The sequence below is a fragment of the Erithacus rubecula genome (genome assembly GCF_903797595.1).
Source record: "Erithacus rubecula genome assembly, chromosome: 11".
NCBI lineage: Eukaryota > Metazoa > Chordata > Aves > Passeriformes > Muscicapidae > Erithacus > Erithacus rubecula.
Window position 1 is genome coordinate 13,699,231 of NC_136663.1, and position 22,527 is coordinate 13,721,757.

At 38.5% G+C, this 22,527-nt stretch overlaps 1 protein-coding gene across 1 annotated transcript in view; it reads left to right on the forward strand.

Moving 5' to 3' along the window:
- Nucleotides 1-22,527, forward strand: part of SLC9A9 (solute carrier family 9 member A9) — a 172,197-nt gene that overhangs the window by 64,696 nt on the left and 84,974 nt on the right. Inside the window, exons 8-9 of the mRNA XM_079314715.1 lie at nt 104-212; nt 9,549-9,637. Coding sequence (XP_079170841.1) covers nt 104-212; nt 9,549-9,637 — 198 coding nt within the window. The remainder of the gene's footprint in view (nt 1-103; nt 213-9,548; nt 9,638-22,527) is intronic.

Here is a 22,527-nt window from a genome sequence, read left to right on the forward strand (position 1 = left end):
TGAATATGGTGGGGAGCTTTCTTTCTTTCATCCTTTCTCAGTGTGGGGGTAATTTTAGCTTACAAAACAGTTGCATTTTCAATTTTCCTTAGTAATCTTTTAGCACTTGACAAAATTTACAAAGCTGTGTGAATTTCCTATGTTGGAGACAGGTCTGTTTTTCCTACTATCCTGGAGTGCCTTCTTATCAGCAGAAGCTGCTGGGCTTACAGGTAAGTGTTGCAGTTAATTAAATAAAAGCAATTTCATAATATGCTTCTAGTGTGGGTAAAATGCATGGTTTATTTTAGGCATGACATCATATACAAAGCTTCTAAAAGCCTCTGGCTATATTGAAGATTGCTGCATCTCTATGAACTATTCTATAGTGACATTGAACAGTTCTTCCATACAAAGACATAATAGATCAGGCTCTAGTCCTCAGTCTTCCTTCCCTGCATTATCCCATCCCTATTAGTCCCTCTATCAATCCCCCTATTTTCTGGCCAGCTGTAGGACCAAAGATAACAGCAAGTACAAGGAGGAAATAGGCAGTGCCTTGTATTTCTCTGCACACACTCCATATCCTGAGCCTTTCTTGTTTTTCTCAATTATCAATAATTGAGACAATTATCAGTAGTAAAAAAGAACAGGGCCAAGGGCCAGTGGGTTGCATCCACCTTTGTACTTAGGAAAGTAAAGTCATCTTGTTCAGTGCATTTACATGTATATCTTTGGCACAGCCATGTCTCAGTGACAGGTAGAAAGATGAGTGATCCAATTGTTTTTTTCAATAATGCCAGGGAAGAAATTGTACAATCACAGTCAATTATGTACCCAGGGCCTCCATTAAAGTGCACACAGAAGTTTAGGCAAAATTTTTAAATGGATATAGTTTACCTCCACAGCAACCTATTGTTTGTTGTATTCAAATGAACAAAGTTTCTATGACCTTGATTGTTTTAATGCTCTTGAGGTTGTCACCCCTGAAATCTAGTGCTCTAATTAATGTCAGGGAAAATCAGGAGAAGAAAAATGCTTAATGGAGTGGTAATGCAGCCCATGCTGGTTTGTTTGCAAAATTGTTCCAAGCTTTTTGAAGGCAACAGTTATATTTTTACTGAGCTCCCTGGAGCCAGCATGTTACTTTTTAAATATCAGACACACAATCAAACTATTTCTGAATGGGTATTAATATCTGCATCTTTGCATCACTAATTATACAACTCTGGATCCTGTTTACTGCCAAATTCTTCAAGGCCAATGGATAAAAACAGTGGAACATGAACTCAACAAAAGGGTGGTATTGCATTACATAAAGAAAATCAGATATCAGGTGGAATGAAAGTCCATTTGGTGTTTTAGCTGCCCTGTACTGGTTTGGGCAAGGGTAGCATTATTTTCCTCACAGTAGCTAAAGTGGTGCTGGGAACAGCAATGGTAATTCAGGGATATTTCAGGTGCCATGAGAAGCACTCATACAGAGCCAAGGGATTTTCTGCTGCTCACACCACCAGCAAAGGGGCTGAGGGGGCAGGAGAAGCTGTGAGGGGACCCAGCCAGCACAGCTGATCCCAGCTGACCACCCCAGAGCTGGAGAAGCTGGAGGAAGAAGGTTTCTCACTCTTCCCCTTGTCATTCTCTTCCCCATCCCACTGGGGAGGAGGGAGAGAGGAGTGAGCAGCTGAGGCTCTGAGCTGCTGCCTGGGTTGGACTCAAAAAAGCTCTTAAAATGTGGCACAAATAGCACAGAGAAGTGTAAGCCCAGGAGGATGACTGCTGATCCTTGCCTGCTGCTGGGGGTGCTGATTTCCCCACCCAGTGGCTTCCAAGTAAGGATTGTTTGAAATGAACTCCTCACAGAGCCCGTGCTCTGTTTCAGATGCTATGTTTCAGCAACTGAACAATTGACTATACATTATACACAAAAAGTAGATTTGTAAAGGAAACACTCATATCTTTCAGAGGCTCAGGTGCTGCACCAAAGGTAATTTCCATTTCTCAGGCATAGGAACAGACTGTATGTCCAGACAAAAATAACTGGCATATGTCTTTTTTGCATGCTGCAGATTTGATGATGGACAGCAGAGTCTCTCCTGGTAGTTACCCTGAAGAGTGTTTCACTGCTCTTTTCTGCTGTAATATATAAAATATCTGAAATAAAAGACTTAATTATTGAACACCACAGATGGTGGTGGTAGCCATGGTAAGGAATTTTAAATGGACAGAGGCAGAGACAGAGGAAAAGAGTGGAACCAAAGTAAAGTTTCCATTTAAGGGAAAAAATAGAAAATTGTTGGGAAATTTAACTAATTCTTATCAAAAAAGGAAATGATGGAGGAAAGATAATTACTTCATCAACACATATATTCCAATAAAAAGTATCAGGCATTTTTAGGTCTGTCACTAGCATTTTTTCATAGGTATGTTTCTATGGGTTCTGAGTTTCACATGGAAATGGTTTAATTAACCTGTTGTGAGAAGGCAGTTTAATCTTGAAACTTTCATCAGTTAAATCTTTGCCACTTAATTTCTGTAAAAGGCTTTTGTCAGAAGCTATTATTACAGAAAAAATCATGGAGCCTTTCTTGTGGCTTCAGAAGTTCAAAGCTGTGTTTAATAAATACAGTTACTTTATCAGTACTGTGCTGACACTACTCTTTAGTTTTCTGGCTTAACCAGTTTTGATGGTTTTTTTTGTCTTCCTTAAGTTTCCTCTGAAATAGTTCAAACTCCCATCCTTTGAAAATATTTTAAATGCCAAGTTCAGCAGCAGAAATACTCTGTTGGTTAAGAAATTTTCACCAGACTTTGGTTCAGCTCTGGTTTCTTGTACCCATGCTAAGGAAATTGAAAATGCAGTTGTGAGCAGTCCCCACAGGTGGGCACACACAAAGCACCTGTTGCAGGAGGCAGGGAGAGCCCAGCAAAAACTCAGTTATGCCTCAGGACACACTCAGCTCTTAATCCACTCTCCATCATTTCCAGTCTTTTCCAGCTTTCTTGCTTTGCCCTTTGTCTGCCTCAGCCCGTGCAGGTTTTGGTTTCACAGTCCCTGTGCCTGTCCTTAAAAGCAGCTGTGAGAGTCCAGCAATGGCACAGCTGCACCACTGCATTCAGTGGACCACACTCCTAGTGTTGACATGCTTCCAAAATTAACTTGTCCCATCAGACATTTATGCCTATATTCATCTTCATTTTCCTTGGATATTGTGTTTCTCTGTTCATTCCTTCTAAATGAACTTCAAAGGATTAACACTGGACTAGTACTTCCCTGTTGCTATTAAGTAATGTAATTGAAATATAATTTTATTCTTATAATGCTTTCCAAAGCAGTCCTTCAATCATTCTGGGCTTTTTGAAGTGTAATATTGAAGTATTTAATAATTTATAAATAATGGGCTATACTGGTTTTTTAGTGGGTAAAGTAGGTGGTAGGGCTCACTTGTTTAGCTTGCAGATTTCCAAAATAAAATTTAAATGGAGAGCAGTACAGGTCAATATTTCAGAAAATATTTCATTCCTCTGCCTCAAGATATCCCATGATATATAACACACAATATATGGGCCTGACCCTGGTTGAAAAATGGATGTGATCGAACCAGCAAATCAAAATAAAAACCTAGGATGACTACACAATTATTGTTATACTGGGAACTGGAAATTATAAATTAATGTTATGGTTATTAATCTTATAGCTATATCATCAAGCTGTGGCATATGCATGATAAATTGATTCTTATACAGTAGAATCTAATTTGTGCATTTTCTCATTTGCCCTGGAGTATATCATTCCTGACTGCTGAGCAAAGCTGTAATAACAGAATACTAGAGTAAGGTCAGTGTTAATAGAGTTGTTTTCATTTGCAAACTTCATTACATGGTATTTACTAGTAGGCTATTAATAAAATCATAAATAATTTAAATTAAACACTTGTTGAAATAAATGAGGAAAGTACATCTTGCATTTATTAATTGTTTGTTATCTTGTTTTATAATTGACAAAATTTTCTAAATTTTAAATGATCACTCAGTCTGAGAAAGGTTCCATGAGGTACGTGAGCATTTAATGGTCACCTCAGTTAGACCTTCTCTATCTACAGCTGTTTGAAGTGACCAGATATTCAAAAGAGATTAATTTACCTGCAGAAACACACTCAAGCATATATATGGGACTAGGCTTGCATGTGTATGTTCATTTGATGCATACTTCAAAGTCACACAGTGACTCGGTGTAAAGGCACCAAAATTGCAGCCAAGCTCCTCTGATTTTTGCACACTAAAGAACTGCACTATAAAGACAAGAAAGACAATAGACCTTGAAGGAAAAAATTGTTGGAGAGTGTCTCTTTTGTTCCTTTACTGGTTTTCAGAGTCCTTTGATTTCTGATCATTATAAAGCAAAAAACTTGTGATAATAAATTACTGCTGCTTCCTCACCTTCAGCAATGCTTCTCTGAATATTTTGTGATGTTTCTGCCTTTGTGACACCTGCCTTCTTATTCAGGGGATCACAGGAGAGCAGAGTCTACCTAGCAGGAAAGCTTTTTCCTCATTTTCCTTCAAAAATAAACAAGCAGCATGTTATGAATGAGGTACCCAGGATGAGTCCAAAGATCTGGTCTCTCACTGTGGCAATTTTGTGCTACCTTTGTATTTAGGACATAGCAAGAGTGAATGTCACCAACTCCCATTTTCTTTAGTACTGCTGACAAAGTGCATTTATCCCCGTGCTGTTCACTTCTCCTGTTTGCTGTGATTTGTGCAGAATCTGTCATCTCCCTCATTGCCTTTTTAAAATGCTGTGGCCAGTTCTTGTGACACTCTCAGAAGGGATCTACCAAAACATTTCTGTCTGCAGTTCTGAGCACTGTGAGCCCAAGGCAGTTTGGTGCCTGATGGGCTTTAGTTCACTGAGCTGACATTATTCCATACAAGGAAGATATTCTGGGCTTTCAATTCTAAACTGTGTGGTTTTCTTTTCTTTGTTCATTAGTAATGTGCCATGCTGTGGCATGCAGAGTAGGCAGGCTGCTATCAGTAAGGAAGGAGAAGGGATACTTTGGCTTCCAAGACAAAAGGACCACAACTCTTGTAAGCTCTAGATCTGCCATTTCCAGGAGCACAGGATGAAATCTAAGCCTAATTAGGAAAACAACAGGTAAGATGACATTTGCCCTGCTGTGCACAGATGACAGCTGAGCTGGACTGCTGCAAACCCATTACTGGGGTCAGGGCTTGGCTCTGGCTAATTTAGGGCTGCTCTAGGTACAGCCTTCTAAAGCAGTAAGAAAAAAAGAGAAATGAGTATGTTTTTAGAGAAAAGCACATATTCTAGCAAGGCATTAAGCTGAGATTAAAATGTGGATAGTGGAGCCTTATTGCTGGTGCAGATGTTCAGGATAAACAGGGTAAGCAATTGCAGCATGTCCAGAATAAATGTCACCATAGGAGTTCCAGTGTGAATTGAATCCAGCATTTGGGGTTACAGAAGTACAACCCTGAAGCCCAGGTCTCACTGGAAGCAGCCAGGTGCAATACCAATGAACACTGCCCAGATAAGGGCCTAAAAAATCCCCTCAGCTGCACCTTTTGTTGCTTTCTGTCACTTCAACATAAAATCAACCTCAGATGACTCAAGAGATAAAAGCCTCATGAACAAAGCACGAGCTTTGGTTCTGCACTGGTGCAGGTGTGGTGTTAGAAGCCTTAAATCTTTTCTTATCACCACAAAAATGGTTAGTCACACTTCACACCCCAGTGAAAGCAGCCTGGGCAGGGGTGTTTCTGCAGGGGTGTGTGGCTGATGACTGCAGCAATTCAAGGCACACAAAATCTCATTTCCTGCACTCACACGTTCAGCCTGCATCCCATGGGATGCTGTGGGGATTCTGACTTAAAAATTACTCCAAAGCAAATAATTTAAATAATTTCTCTTTCACCCAATCCTCATTGTTGCTTTTTCCACTTATTTCACCACCTTTGATGAGAGACCAGTTCCTGCTGCTTTACTGTGAAATTTCAGTATGTTGTGCATCTTTAGAAAGGCATCCCAGAATCTCAGGAAACCTTTGAAGCTGGGATAAAAACTGGTCAGTTTGCTTATAGATCTTTTGAAATTAAGCTATACTTTTTATCTGTTCATTTGCTCCCCCAGAAGGTAGTGATTTGGTGGTTTTCTTTTTCAAAATTCCTTTTTTTACCACCAAAAGACCTGACAGCTGGAGGAAAATGTCTGGTTTAGTCTCTCAAATTAGCAAATTCTCAGGTTTTGATTGTGGCCACTCACTTTCAGGTTTGCATTAAAGTAACACTGCACATGCTGCCCTTCTCTGACATTCCTTTTTGCATGTTTGTGAAATGATGTAAAAAAGATTATGTTTTTTAGTGACAATATAGGGGCCATTTTCAGATTAGCACTTGTAAATTAACTAACTCCCAGACTATAATTTTAGGGTTCACACTATCAACAAAATACTCTTAAATGTTTAAGTCCCTATAAAATTGCTACCTTTTTATATTAATAACTTCAACAGCCATTTCAACTACATGTATTTGTAAAAACTTATGTAAGAATAAATTCTCTAGCTGTATTAACAGCTAACAAGCAGTCTCAATTTCTCTGCTACAAAAAATCAAATAAAAGTAGGGCTGTGTTTCTAATAAAACCTCTTCAAAGAGGATGATCTGTAGCTGAAAGTTTACCAATGAGATTTTTTTCTGTGAAGTGTCTCATCTTTTATATTAAGTGAAAAATTTCAGTAATCTGTTAATAAACACAAGGAGCTGTATTGTACTTAACAACTTACAACCTGTTTCAGCTCAAAACATTCCCTGCTTACTTTAAGTTAGAATTTTGTTCTGCAATTGTAGTACTGTCTTAGTAATTGCTAATTTTGCCACTTAAGAAAGCAATGAGGGAGTGAGCTGTCTGAAACTGAGGCCAAGTGAAAGGGCAGCCTGGCTTTTTCTGCCTCCCTGCATCTAATGGACACTTTCTGTTTGCAGCTCCAGTATTGCCATATTTGCTTTCACCATTTCTCTGTGAAAGCAAACTCACAAAAACACCTCATTCTGTGCCATATTCTGCTCATGCAGTATTTTGCTAGCAGCTAACCTCAAAATCCAGCTTTAACAGTGTTACAAAGAAATCCAGATTGCTTTTTCCCTGTAACTAAAGAGTTCTGTGTTTGCCTCTTTGGGTACTTCTCTTTCCTTTACAGTTAACATGTAATTGGTCATTACTCTTAAGTAATCATTTTTATGGACATTCATTACAAGCCATTTTCTCCAAACCTTTTAATGAACTCTTCATTGTGAGAGTCCAGGCTGGTACATATTAAGCTTTCATTTGTAGCAATATTGAAATATTCCTCTGCATTCCCCCAGTCTTCCCTGGAAACAGGGTATCTGGTTTCCACACTTGCATAATTGCATGGTTCAGTTCATTTATTCTTATTGCAAAATCAGATTTAAGCTATTTTATTCTTCATGACACTCTCTCAGTTTTCTCACTACCCATAATTAACAGTTTCTTAGCAGTCAAAACCAGTTTATAATCACAACTGAATTTAATAGTCAATTTTAAAAATGCAAGACTTGACATCCTGATGATTAATAGAGAAGAAACTGCATCAGAAACTCTTATCTCCATTTCAGTTACTGAGCCTGGAGCTACTGATACTTAGCAACATTACTGTTTGGCTGTATTTTTAACTGAAATGTCATTGTTTGAACACCCCAGTGCATATTATTAATGCCTTGAGAATTTTTAAACTCCACAGATCAGTTCTGCACAATCAAATACAGTTACTGAGAAAAAATAATTAGACACATTTATGAGGGTAATTAGACCTCACAAAAATATAAACTAGCTGGAATGTATTTAAGCAGTGACAATCTCACCACATCCCACATTATTTACTTTGAATAAAAGTCTTAGTGTAGCTAGAAAAAAATAAATATCAAGACAGTCTTAAGAAATAAATATAAAAAAAACAAAGACAAACTATAAGCTCAGTGGAATTTCTCTTGGCTAAAGAGTCAGTGTTCCATAGAAGCAGTACAGGTAAATTTACAATATAAATTTACAATATAAAGAGAACCCAGAAGCAAGCAAATTGTTCACAGTGGTTTGTGGGGAAAAACATGTTTGTCTCCTTGTTTTCTTTCTGATGACAGTTGTCCCTTGTGCCAAATCAAATCAGAAGTATTTACTCCATACTTTTTTCTTCCATCAAAGGCATATTAATGCCAGGCCCCAATTCTTTCCAGAAAAAAAGGAGAGGGGCTTGCAAGAAAATTGGATTTTTTTAGGCAATATTTTCTTGGTTAGCAATATAAGTAGAGTCTAAAGAAAGACATGGCAAGGTAATGATTAATTTAACTGGTATGTGAGAGATCACAGATCCCACACACGCAATCTCCCCCAAATGTAATAGTTCAGCATTGTCTAAATTATTGCTTTGATTTGTTTCCTTACCTGTGCTGTGGTTCAGGGCAGGAGGATATTTCACCTGCCTCAAGGGCCCTGTCCCTGCTAAAATTCCAGCATTGAGAGATTTGGATAAGCCTGGCAAAGAGCCTGTGGGGGCAGCAGTGCTGGGGGCAGCGGACACTCGTTCAGTTTGCTCCTGTCCATTCTTCCTGGGCTCTGGCCTGCTCCCATCAGTGCTTTGGAAGTACAGATGGCTTCTGCTGGGTTTGCTGTGCTAAAGGTGCAGATTCTGCCCCGTGCTGAGCCCCTTCCAGCTGCCCCCATAAAGCCAGGGGAGTCCCTGCCCTGAGGAGATGGAGGGAGCTTTATCCAGCTTTACCTCCAGGACTGGAGGAGCAGACACCATTCCACCTCATGCTCTTTGCTTCCAGTGGAACTGGTTTAATGTTTCCATTCATGCTTGTTTAACCCCATAAATGCCTAGAAAACTGTAGCACAATCACATCACAAGGATGAATAGTGCCTAAACCTGGACAGGGATCTTTCTGCTTGCTTTGTTGCCTCAGACTCATCAGTATAATGCCAGTACATGTGAGCAGCCTGTGAGCTGAAGATTCTCTAGCAATGTGCAGAGCAGCCCATGAGGCAGCAGAACTAAAGGGCTAATTAGAGCATGCTGAGCTCCTGCACAGGAGGCAGTGAGGAGAAGGCTGAAAGGCACCAGGACTGAAGCACTGGGGGGTGGGTGGTGGGAAATTGTGTGTACATGAGTCCCAGAGAGGGCAGGCACACAGCACTGCCACTGCTGGCTGGCTCTGTGCTCAGCCCACCCTGTGTCCAGGGCTCCAGGGAAGGATGAGCACAATGGACACGAGAAAGCTGTTGTGAAAATAATTATCTATGCAGACATGCCCCAAGTTTAAGGAAAAAACAGCTTTCTTCCTCCATGGGCATTTACATATAGCAATTTACACAAGAGGGGAAATGCTGTGAAAGCATGCTTTCCTTAGAACATATATCTCAAATTTCTTTTGTTATAAAAAGCTGTTAACAGACTAATTTTCTATGCAGCCTACTGCAAGCCTAAGGAAGAAAACAGAAGCAGCTAACTCTGTTTTTCCTTGAATTTCAGGTATTGTTGCTGTCCTTTTCTGTGGAGTCACACAGGCCCATTACACCTACAACAATCTGTCACCAGATTCCAAAATGAGAACCAAACAGGTAGGACATGGAAATAACTGACATGGTGTCTTACACTGGTTAAGGATTAACAGTTAGTGGATTACAGCTGGGTGGGATTCCACTAATGCAAAGCAAGAGGCTTATGTCTCTTCATCAGGGGAAAGACTGGAGATTTTGCCAGTCTTATAATAACCAGTAACAATAGCCATGATAAGGAAAAATATAAAAACATGAGAATCTGTTCTTCCCAAGAGACCTGAAATGTGAGACAGGTATGGAGATAACATCTTACACCCACTTGCATACAAAAATGCTTCAAAATTAAGGAAATCAAAGAGCTCCAGTATGTAAGAGAGGAGTGGTCTGAAAGACTGGATTTTTGCAAAGGCATTGTATAAACTGCAGTCTGGCCCCCAGATTTAAGCAATGACATCATTTAATTTCTGTTTTATTAAAATTTGTCATAATTAGGAAGATAGAGATTTTTTTTCTTCTCATTGTATTATTTAGAGTTTAGAAATGTGAAATTTGATCCTCTGGTTTTTGTTTGAACAAGTGACTAGTACAGTTGTAATTATCTTTTGAATGTTGGGGCTATTCTCAGATCTATGGCATTGCAGTGTTCAAAACCCTTTTCAGCACAAGTAATTTTAGACAACACTGCCACTACCTAGATCCTGTAAGAAGTCATTTAAATGCAGTTTTCTTCCCTTTTAACATTGACTCATATGTCCCAAGAACCCCAGGTTGTAGGAAATCTATCTCCTCGAGCAAAATGGAAACTTATGGCCCAATACTATAATTTTCATGATGCAGTCTCATACCTTTTTCAGCAATTCCTTTCTTTTAAGCATTGGAAATCTTACATAGAAAAATTCATCACTTCTTGCACATTTCAATTTAATCAAAAATCCAATTTTCTGTCAAAAACAGCTTGATAGAAAAAAATACTGGTCACAGTATCAGTTCAACTGTTAGAGTCTCACAGATTTTAAATCACAAAAAAGTTTCTGGTCAGTACTCCCAAAATAAAGTGTTAGCTACTGAACAGGATAAGTCTTTTCAATTGTATTTCTACTATAGCAGTAGAGGCTGATGCTTTCAGAAAGTATTCCAGCAGAGAGCTAACCTTTCTCTGATAACTGCATTGTAAGGGAACAACATTGAAATCTACTATAGAATTGTTTCTGTTTTGCAGAAAGACTGAATTACATATGCCATTACTCCCCTTGCATATAACTTGCTTACAATTTGAATAGGTTTTTCAGGGATTCATCTGCATATTTTAGTGATGCATAGCCTCAGAGACAGAAAAAGCCAAGGTTGTGATATTTTTAATTACCTATGAAGCTTTTCAGCTGCAGAATTAACTGATATTTTGTTTAAATGCATCCTGAGTTTTTTTATGCTTACTCTGTTTTTCCCTCCTATTCAACAAGTGCAAAACAAAATAGTGAAAATAAACCAAATTTACCCTTGAACACCCACAGCAAAGGGATTATGTGTTTCTCTATGGAGCTATGAGTTTTATGCACACTTTCCTATTCTGTTTTTCTCTTCCCCATAAACCCTTAATCCTCAGCCTCCTTTACGATATGGTTCAAACATTGTTGTTGAATTCCTTTGAATTCTTCTAATTTATTTTCTAATCCAAATATTACCCTTTCATATGCAGCTGTTTCAGTGAGACCTGCACTGCCTCTTTTTTTCTCTCCTCCCATGAAATCTCTTCAAGCAAATTTAATAAGCCACACACTTGGCATTCTCATAATCACATGTAACTTCAGTGCATCTTCAATGAATATTGTTGCTCAGACAGTTGGCTTTGCTCCCAATCTAAGTCATTTTTATTACTCATTACTGGCCAAAATCAAGGGCTTTTCAGTTCTTTTATAGAATTATTCCAAAGCAGTCTCCTTCTTTTGTTACAATATGACAGATCTTTCAGAAAGGAGTGCTGAACTGTAATGAACACTGACAAAACAGTGAGTTAAGGCTGAAGCTGAAGCTAACAAAAACCATGTAAATTAGATTTAAAATTGTAAATCAGATTGCAGAATTGTGTTAGCTGTTTTTAAACATACTTTTTCTTTACTGCTTTGCATAATTTTCTTTACATTTTTTACTTGCTTTTAAAATTTTATAGCTTGATGGTAAAATCCAGTATACAGTAACAGAGAAGATATTTCTGACCCTGGTGCCAAGTTCTGCATTTTCCATAATACATCATCCTTTGGTCTAAAAAAAAAAAAAAAGTTTCTCTTCAGTCACTGATGTAAAATGAGAACTTTTCTACATTTTTTAAATGAGAATTTAAGAACATCTATTAAAAAGGCCTGCTAAAAGATGCCATGTAATTATTAGTCCCCATGTATCCTTTATTATTCTGTCAATCACTCTTTAAGATTCCATGAAAGAAAAATATTTGATTTCAAGCATCTGAAATTTACAGTATCTGAAACTATAAAGCAACAGTAATCTTTTCACAAATGAATTATTTTAACACTCTTATAAGGAAAGTAAATAACAAAAATTTAGTGAAAATGGAGGCTTTAGATAGTTTTCATTCAATTACACCAATTTTCATTAAGTATTTATAAACATTCTGTGTGTTTTTACTGTCATTTTTTTAACATGGCTGATATTTCATGGCAGAAATTTTAAGTCATCATCATTAACCTGACAACAGCCATCATGATTTTAACAGTGAGATTGACCCTGACCTCCATGGAAACAAGGTTAGCTCTAACAGAGTGCTCCTGAATTTCAGGCACTTAAAGTTTAATTTATCCAATGTATCTTTAGTGAAGGAGAAGATGAAACTGCAGGGTTCTGATTGAAAGCTCTTTGATTCTGAGCAGCTTTCTCCAGAATTATTTGCAGCTGCTATCTCCTTTCACATTGTGCTGCAGCCAGAGAGTTGCTTCTAAACCTTGGGACATTACAGCTCAGATCTTACATTAGATGTACAGCTGGGCTGGGTTGATTTGCTCTGCTACAAGTAAGTCAGAGGCTGGACAGAGTGTTTGTTGTGAGATAAATAGAAATCCCTGGTTTGTTAAAAGTAGGCAGAGTGGAAATCTGTACAGGTCACCTCTAGAAAAGGATTCATGGATAATATTGTGTTTTCTACAGGAAGCTGACATTCCTCACTCTCTTTTTCTTTCTGCCCTCTATCACTTTCACTCAAATGCCAAGACCAGCACATTTTCCTAGTGGTGGAGTATTGACTAATGGCCATAAATATTTTCCATCATACTTAGGAGTTGTGTCTTTTCTGGTTTGATTAAGTGTCAAAGGTATGAAGAATTCTTTTTGCAGGCAAAATAGTGTCAGCAAGTTATAAATTCTGGAAAGGGAATTCTGAAATGCGTCACCTATGGGAGAAGAACCAGGGAATTGCAAGAAGGCACAGGAAAGCATGTCCAGCCAGTAAGGGAATGTGTCACACACTCACTGCCTGTCTCCCTCCAATCCCCAGTCTAAACCCTGTTCTCATGCTCACCTCTGAAGCAGGTGTGTCTGACTGTTGGTGAAAGTTGCTTTCTCAAATTTGGTGTAGCAGCCTTCTAATCACACTAGGTTAGAGTTCCTCACCTGTTGTGCTGCTCCTGGTAGCCAAGCCATTAAGGGAACAGGCTGCCCTGGAGATCAGAGCTCCTGGCCTGATTGTTCAGCTGCACGGGCGTGCTGAGTGCTCGAGATTCCAAGTTAAGATTTCAGTGGCCCTTCACCTCCAAGGTTTAACACAGGCAGGGAAATGAGGTAAAGACACACTAAGAGAGCTCAGAGCTGCTTAACTTGTGAATGCCTTTAGCCAGACATGCAGTCTCACTAGGAGCTTGAGCAGATCAGTTTGCACTGGAGGAATGAAAGTTCAGACTGGTCTTGGGCTTTGCTCGCTGATGGACACAGTAGTGATTGCTTCAAATTTTAATCTCCTCACTATAAAGCAGACATCATTATCTCTGATTAATAAAAGTCATCACTTTGCAGGAGAGCAGCTAATATTTCCTGGAAATCCCTGGAAAATACATGAAGCTTTCAAAACATCCCTAGCTCGTTAATGGTGCAGATATATGTCTTCCAACCAGGACACTGGCTAGGGATCAATCAGCTGACTGCTGGATCAGAAATAAAGCTGCATTCTAAAGACACTTTGGTGTAAAAGGATTGTGTTTATCAGCATATCAATTTAATTCTAATTCATCACAGTAATCAAAATAAGTAGAAAAAAAAGTCATAAAACATTGGTTTTAATTTCTCAAAACCTTCAAATCAAATCATTATAGTCCCCTGACCTTAATAGGTTGTAGTATAATCTCAATATAAAACTAGAATAATAAAATCATTGAGACAGGAAAAGACCTCCAAGACCATCAAGTCCAATCATCAACTGAATACCACCATGTCACATCTACTCATTTTTTGAATACTTCCAGGGATGAAAATTCCACCACTTCCCTGGGGAGCTGTTCCATCAATGATTAGGGAAACACTTTAGAAGCAAAGCAAAATATTGGAGTAAAGTATGGCAATGGAGATGTCCAAATCAGCTGAAAGAGGGGAAAAAAATCAATTAATCAAAGAAGTGTTACCTGAATACCAACAAACAATGTTTACTAAAAAGAGCATTGCAGGACTAAAGGCAGAGAGGTGACTGAAGTCATTGTATCCAAATGAAACACCACCACTGGGATCTCCACATTTTACTGCTTTTCTGTTGGCCCATGTATCTTTTAAACCAGCTACAAGCAGACCTAGAGCCAGCACTGCAAGCACAAATCTCCTTTCTCCAGATACATGATACTGTCTTACAGGATTCTCCCATCAGCTGCCTTTGGATAAGAAAATAAATAACACACTGTAAATTCTGCTTTAGTAGCAGAATGATTTCTCCTGAGTTTGTTGTTAAAAGCACATGCCAGGGACTGCAGCTACTGCTGTTATTTTTCTGTGAGAGAAGGAGAGCAGCTGGGCAGAGATGATGCTGCACTACCAACACCCAAACTGCATCTGGCCCACTCCAGATATCCAGCACCCAAACTGGGGAGAAGCAGCCCTCTGGGAGGCAGCCCTCTAACTTCCAAGGGAGCTGCAGCACCAAATATAATGATTTGGTGCCTTTATCTTAAACCCTCCACAGTCACACTGGACATGTGTGTGCCCTGGGGCTCTGGTTCTGTTATTTGTATGAGTGTTTAAGACACCAGATAAAGAGAGCTAGGCTTGCTTCTGTATTATACAGCCTATATTAATTTATCTCTGGTTAATGCCTACTATTTTCTCTTACCAAACATTGGACTGTTTATAGATAATGAGTTTATACTTCTAGGAAGAAAAATACATGCACAAATGTCAGGTTTTAATGGCTCTTCTAATTTAGGCTCTTCATTTACAAAAAAATTGAGAGTATTTCAAGGCTGAGGAAAACCTTAATTACAGCAAAATGTCCTAGACTATTAGGATTAGTAGCAAGGCAAAACTACCACAAAACATAAGGATACAGAAGGATAATTCTCCTCCTTTTGAAATGAGCAGCCTAATTGACAGCTGTGATTTGTTCAGTAACTCTTATGGAAAAATGACCTTTAAGGCACTGCAAGAGGTCAGGTATTTCTACACAAATGATTGGCAGAGAGGAAGGCTGGGAGAAAAGTTATCTCTCAGAAAGGTTACCACCAGTACCAGATTCTAATCAGTCTTTGCATCTGTTCTGTGCAGGAGGAATCTGTTTTCCCAGTACGCTACATTGGCAGTGCCTACAGGAATATTTCATACCAGAATGGGGGGTTTATTATCTTCCAAGGCATATAGCTGGCTGTCTGATATAACATATTTGATGGCTGGTCCTCTGAGAGTAAACTAGAAATTCTTTTTGGCTAAGCATGGCATTCAGGTCTGGCACTCTTCAAAAATACACAAGAGATCTTTGCCTAAAGAATCCAGTAAAGTCCAAATTCTTGGTTAGCATTAAATAGGTTGCATGCATGAAGCACATTTTTCATTTAAGAGGAGACTGAGTATAAAAGTTAGCTCTGATGGGCACTGTCTCATGGTTCCCTTTCTGCAGCTGAACAAAAAAAATCCCTAATTCCCAACCCCCTGGAACTCCTGCAAGTTCAGACTCCAAAGACAGGCTTCAAGCAGTGCTGCTTAGGAAAAAGCACAGGTGATCAACTAACAGGGCTCAATAGAAAGGTCTGGAGTGAAGATGCTCCTTCTGGTAATAAGAGTCTGAAAATAAAATAGCATTTGGGAAGATTTAGTTGTACTGGAATAACATTAGTATAGTTTTGCCCATGTTTTAGCTAATTTTGCAAAAATACTTCAGAGATTAGTAATATTAGGGGAAAACCTTGCTCTTCTGGTATTTCACCCAGATGTTTTTGTTTGTTTGTTTTTCTGAGAGAAGAAAACTATACATAAAAGGGTTGTAAGCACAAGTTTAAAAAAGAATGGTGCATGTAGTATTTCTCTTATGGCTATTAGGATCAGATACCTGAAACTGTGGGTAAAAACTATTGCTGATTTTGAGGTAACTAACCTATATTGGAAACAACACAATCTAGAGTCTCCTGCCCTTCTAAAAGTCCAAAAGCTGAGATCTCTGGACATTAGCTATCATCACAGCTCCAGCCTATGTACCCTGAAGAGAAGCAGCCCCTCATTCTTGTCCTGTGCTTTCCCTTCCAAGCCCCAGTTTTCCCTCCTGAGGCTCTGATGAGCTCCAGCAGTGTCAGAGGTGCTGGCTGAGCCCTGTTCCTGACTGCAGAGCCAGAGCATCTCTGCAGAGCCCCTGGCTCTGTCACAAACAGCCCTCACTCAGCAATTGCCTGCTTGTCTCTAATTAAATATGCACCACATGCCTGTTGCTGGTAATAATTATTACCTTTAAATGGATTGCAATTGACAGGAAGTGTACAATGAATTCCAGCTCCCTGCACAGCTATTTTCTGTGTTTAGCAGAAAGAGATGAAGGTTGGACACATGCCAGGTGCATTGTTTGACCAGATGTACCATAAGATCTTATGGAACCCTGTAGAACAGTGTAATGCTATAAAGAAATCTAAAGCTGTTTACTGTATGGGTTTAGCAAGAAGAATCACAACAGCACAAGAAAATCATGATTTCTGCAGAAGGAATTATACTACTATGTCTTTCAATCTGAATTTCTTAACAAAATCCCTCATTATCTGACTGATGTTCCTGATTACTTAACCATCTAAAAGAATGTTAATCTGCAGTCTCTTTACATGTGACTCCCCTTAAATTTATGTGAAAATGCTGAAATTGTTTCCTCTCTTTCAGCTGTGAGCTACATGATGGATGGTAAACAGCTAGGAAATATTGCTATGAGTAAACTAATAACTGCAGACTTTATAACTCTGGTACACCAGTAATTACCTGCATCATTTATGGTTTATATAATAAATTAGCTGTTTTCCTATCCATAATACTGAAAATATTGGGAGTCCATATACAGAAATCTTGTTAGAATATTCAGTTCTATTCTTCATTCTGCAATTTCCATTTTCCCTCTTTTTGTACACCTGCATTAGTGATTCCTTAACTAGAATGTGCAGATGTGCTCTGACCTCATGAACTCCCATCAAGGATGTGCCCCTTTGTCCTCAGCATTTTATGAGGAATATCATGTTCTAGTGTCCTACACACACACACAGAATAAAGAATATGAAGAAGATAAATTCTCTTGAAAAAAAAAAAAAAAACCCAAAAAATTCCTTCATTTTGCTTAAGCACAAAAACTGGAAAATAACACACTCAAATGTAATTCATACCCTGAAGTACCCCAGAACTGTAATGAAGCAGTATTTCTACAGAGAAACTTATCTTGTTGAAAAATGATGTCATTTTTGATGCTGGTAGGCTAAGGAACATAATACCATATGCAAACTAGTTTCCAAATGGCTTCATTAAAGTTTTTACAATCTGTTTAAACATTAAACATTTTCTTTAAATATTAATAAAGATCTTAGATTGTTAAGGTTGTAGTTTACTCTTTACATCACAGTATCAGATGCCAGCAGTTAGCTGACACATACCAATTGAAATTATAACTGATTGGCCAAAATCTCATTGGCATATGGAGAAATGTGTAATGAATTTCTGAAGTGAGGCTCATGTGTAGCTTCTCTGGGGCTGCCCTGACTCACAAATGAGGCTCTCATATGTCCTGCTGTGTCAGTGGGGTCACTCTGCTGGGGGCTGTCAGCTGCTGCAGAAGCCAGACACAGTTTGTAGAGCCCTGCAGATGCTGCTGTGCTGCTCTCAGTGCTCTCACAAGAGGTTTGAAGGGCAGCCTCTGAGATATTCCTGCCTACTTTGGGTAGTTAGCACTTATCCCTAGTTTTTAACTCTTCAGTTGTGCAAATATCCAGCCCTGTGCCCCACTTGTGTAAAGCATATCTAGTTTTGTGAAGAGAATCCTCTCTGCGTGTGTAGCCTGTGAAATCAAGCCCATCCTAATTATTGCCACCCCCATAACAGCAACTGTGAAATGCATAAAGAGAAAAAGCAAACCAGAATCTATCTAGTCCTGGGTTAGGAACATATTCTCACATTATCAATATGTGGTGCTGAGACAGAGCAAGGTGCACTTCAACATCCCATACTTAGAACAAATATGGTTAACTTTAGTTTGAGCTACAGCTTTTACAATCTTGTGTTTTGTAAAAGCTGATAATTACAGTTCCCTCAAATGTAGTCAGTCAGAACTCCCTCATCTGAGAATTTGTGACAAGGATGGAAAATAAAGATAGGATTCTTCTTTTAAGTCTTCCTTAATTTTTCATACAGGTATGAACTGATGAACAACTAATTTAGTAAAATTTTACATTATGAACCAAAGCCCTTTTACTACAATAACATTTGGCTTATGCTATAAATGAGTAAGTTTTAAATATATATAATGATAAGAGAGGTAAAATCACTCAGTCCCTTACTAAAAATATAGTTATATCCCATGATAATGATTTTCTCTAGCTTGGAAACACTGACACTTCATGTTATTGTGTTAGATGATTTTAATACAAGATTTATCAATAAATTCTTCACTTATGGAATAAATCTCTAGAGAAAACCTGTCTGGTTTTTATTTCTGTGCATAGTACATGATACTGCTAAATTGGAATGCAGTAAAATTGCTCAGCACATACGTTAAAATAGTTTTCAATGTTAAGGGTATTAGTAATAGTTCCTTAATTAGAACCCTGTGTTGCCTTGCATGAGTGTGTGTCACCAGGTCCATAATTGCTCTTCCCCTGAGGCCTGTGTTTGGAAACACAATTAGGATGCTATTTCTGGTGTGGTTGGAGAGGCTGCACTGGGATCTCTGCAGAGCAGGGAGAGCTCTGCTGCAGAGGGGGACTGACCTCAGCCAAAACATTCTGCTGCCCTGGTGCTTTGCTGCTTCTATACTTTATATTGTTTAATCAGGAATGCTTTAGCCCTGCCCAGAGTGTCTTGGGCAATGGGAGCCTTAAGGAATCTGAGCTGACACAGATCCATTCTTGCAGGCTGATGTTTCTCCTTTGTAACTTACATGATTTTGCATGAATGCTGATTCCTCACAATCCTCTTTCAAGGGTTATTATCTGCAAAGTTCCCTATCAGCTATAAGAACTGCACAAAACTTTGGTCAAAACTTTCAGAAGCATGTAGGTAACACTAGAATTCTCACACAATAAGCTGCAAGAAGAAAACAAATACATGCAAATAAGGCATTATAATAGTCTAAAGCCCTTGCCAGCATCCTGTCTTTTTAGTGACTGCACAGCTGTGTTTCCATTACACAATTAATGGATTTCCTACCTTCCAAAGAGACATTTGTACCAAATGGTAGCACAGTGCAAGACATACTAAACAGCTGACTACAACTCCTCTCTTTCTCATGGTACAGTCTGTGCACATCATTAGGGGCTGAAAAAGGCCTTTGTCAAAAGTTTTCAGACTAAATGTCTAAATCATGGCCAGGATTCAAATAAGTGCCCTATTTTTATACATATTTTGGTACCTATATACTTCCATTAACCTACAATAATGGAATGGGATACAAGTTTGAGAATCTTTTCCAAGTTTTGACTTTTAATTCAGCTTCAGTCACACAAATTAAAGGACCACTCTATGCTTCCAGAGAACCTGAGAAGTGTTCAGGAGTGTTTGAAAATTCCAAGCAGACATTCAGCACCCTCAGAAGTCCACACTTGTGTAGTAATTAATATTTTTCTTGTAAAAGCATTTTTCTGAGGTGCCTGATGATCATGTCCCTAGTTCACCTAACTTCTCCTTTCCCACAGAATCTTACAGAAGATTTTTTTAAGGTGCATAAGTATCTTTTCACTACAGATTCTTAATTTTATGTAAAATAGTCACCTGAGCTCTCAGATTTAAGTACAGTTGAAGATGTATCTTAGTGCAGCATTGCTTTATTTCTGCTTGTTTTACTGTCTCTTTTTTCCCCTTTGGTGACACCAGTAAAACATAACAGTGAGACCACAAGTAATTTAGTAGATCTGAAAACACTGGAAATCTTTGCAATACCTTTTCCAACAGTTCAGCAGCTTCTATTCTGCTTCAGCTGGAGTCACATTATGTCTCATTTATCACATCTCCATAGAGCACTCCAGATTACAGCTTTAAGTGTAAAGGACTGTTAGATGAGAAAAGCCACATACTCTAATACTTAAGGAAAAAAGTGTAACACACAGAACATAACTGCTATTCACATTTCTCAGTCTTCTTGTTCAAATGAATCTCAATTCTTGAATAGTAGCCTACATCAGGAGGCAGGGAAGTTGTTTAAAGATGACTGTAGAAATAAAACAAAGAATTCCCCAAATTCCCACATATAAGAGCACCATCAGTGAACATATTAATTCAGTATCCTGCTTCAGATGCTGATGTTAGAATTGCAGAGTAGTTGCAAATAACCCTGCCCAATTTATCTCCTGGGTGGCACTCTACCATGGTAATGTAGTTCAAAGTTGTCTCATCAATAATAGTTTTTAAGAAAAATAAAAGGAGGTTAATATCACAAGAATCTCATACTATTCAACACTGTCCAGAGCAAGAGCAATTCTCAGTGTGAGGATGCTCTGCCTGCCTGAAAACCGGTGAGGCCTTGTGTCCATTCCCCTCCAGCCTCTCTGAACAAAGCATTGTAAATATGGGAAACCCTGAACAAACAATTGTTGCACAGAGACTAGAAAAGTTATTTAATAAAAACTCTTTTATCTTAGATTAGGCCCTGAAAAAAATTTAAAAAAAAAACAACATGGCGTCAGAAAAATGCGTGTGAATACTGCTACTGCTGTCTGGTTTAGGTAAAATAGAGTAGTACCTATTTTATAGTTCTACAGCTTTGTTGTTAACCAATTGTTAATAATTGTTTCCATAGAATTATTTTTACAGACTTTGAAGGGAATCATTATTCATAGGTAGAAGCTGCAGTATCATCTCTATAGAACAGAGGAAAAGAGGGCAAGAGTTTGTCCTGTAGTGCCAGATTGACAGTGAAATTGAAATTTCATAGTCATGAAGAAAAGACACCACAGACTTCATAAGAACCTTTTGGTTTCAGTCCTGATAAGTTAAAGACCCCCCATATAAGTGACTAATTCCTAATATGTCAAAGACTAACTGCATTTCTTTCCTACATCCAAAACTTGGCAAGGAAGGAAACTGTTTTTATGAAAACACTTCAATAATTAGTATTAGAGTATATTTCCTCTCAACACATTAAAATTAAATAAATTGCATTTGTCCTCCTAAGAAACTGAATTGCTTGCACAAGGTTAGGACTATGGTGGCAGGTCACAGAAAAAGTAAAAACACACTTGAGAGGAACAAAATAGAAAGATGAGATTGATTTTGTTTTTTAATTTTAAAAAATCAGCAGCAGTTCCCCTAGTTCTAATAAACATGCAGAGATGCAAAGGATTTATTAGCTCATTGCCATTTTAAAGATAACTATATTACACTGACAACATTCCTATGTTTCTTTGATCAGAAGAAGAACAGTCATGCTTTAAAGCAACTATGTCTTCTTTGTTACTCAAAGTTTGCTTTGGCAAAACCACCAACTGTTTCTTTCTTTTGCTTATTTTTGACCATTGTTCCACATAGCCCTAAACTCTCAGTTTATGTCCCCCCTTCCACGTGATCAGTGACTGTCCACCCCAGAAGGAACCTTCCAAGAAAGTATCATTCAGGTTGTCCTTTAGCTTCATTTTCAGTCATGTTATTACCTTTCTTTTTTTTTTTTCTTTTTCTTCACAGAGTCTATTCCCTGATTTCAGCTTGATAAGAATTCTTGCTTAATCCTGGGCAGCACACCCTGTTAACAGCCTCTTCATTTTCCATTACCATCATTGCCTGTATCAGGGAATGGAAGAGGCATCAATATTCCCAAAAATTTCCAAATTCACCCTGAACACAGTTATTCCAGTACTACCACTATTTGCTGACCAGTCAAAAGTTCTTCATACCCCTTCAAACAATTTTCCAGTTGCACTCTATTACACCCCATCTGGAGCAGAACCTTTCCTTAATCCTTGCAGAAACCAATCCTGCTAAAATAAACTGAGCGAGTTTGAACTGCAGGAATCCCTGAGCACATAATCCTGAGACAACAGAGCACTGGGGTGCTCCTTCCTCTGTGCCTGCAACATCTCAGCTTAGGAATTTAAGATAAATAAGCACTTTGAAAATGGTTGTTTCTAGCTTGTGAGCCAAAGAAGAATTTAGCACCATCCCCTCTCTTTTGGTGACAGCTTCCATTCAGGGGTCATGCTGGGGTTATTTTTAGGTACCATTTAAAGTCCTGTATTTTAGCAAAAGTTGGTTGTGCTACATGAAAAGGAGATACTGATATAAAAATGATCCATCTCTCTATTACAAACTGGGCC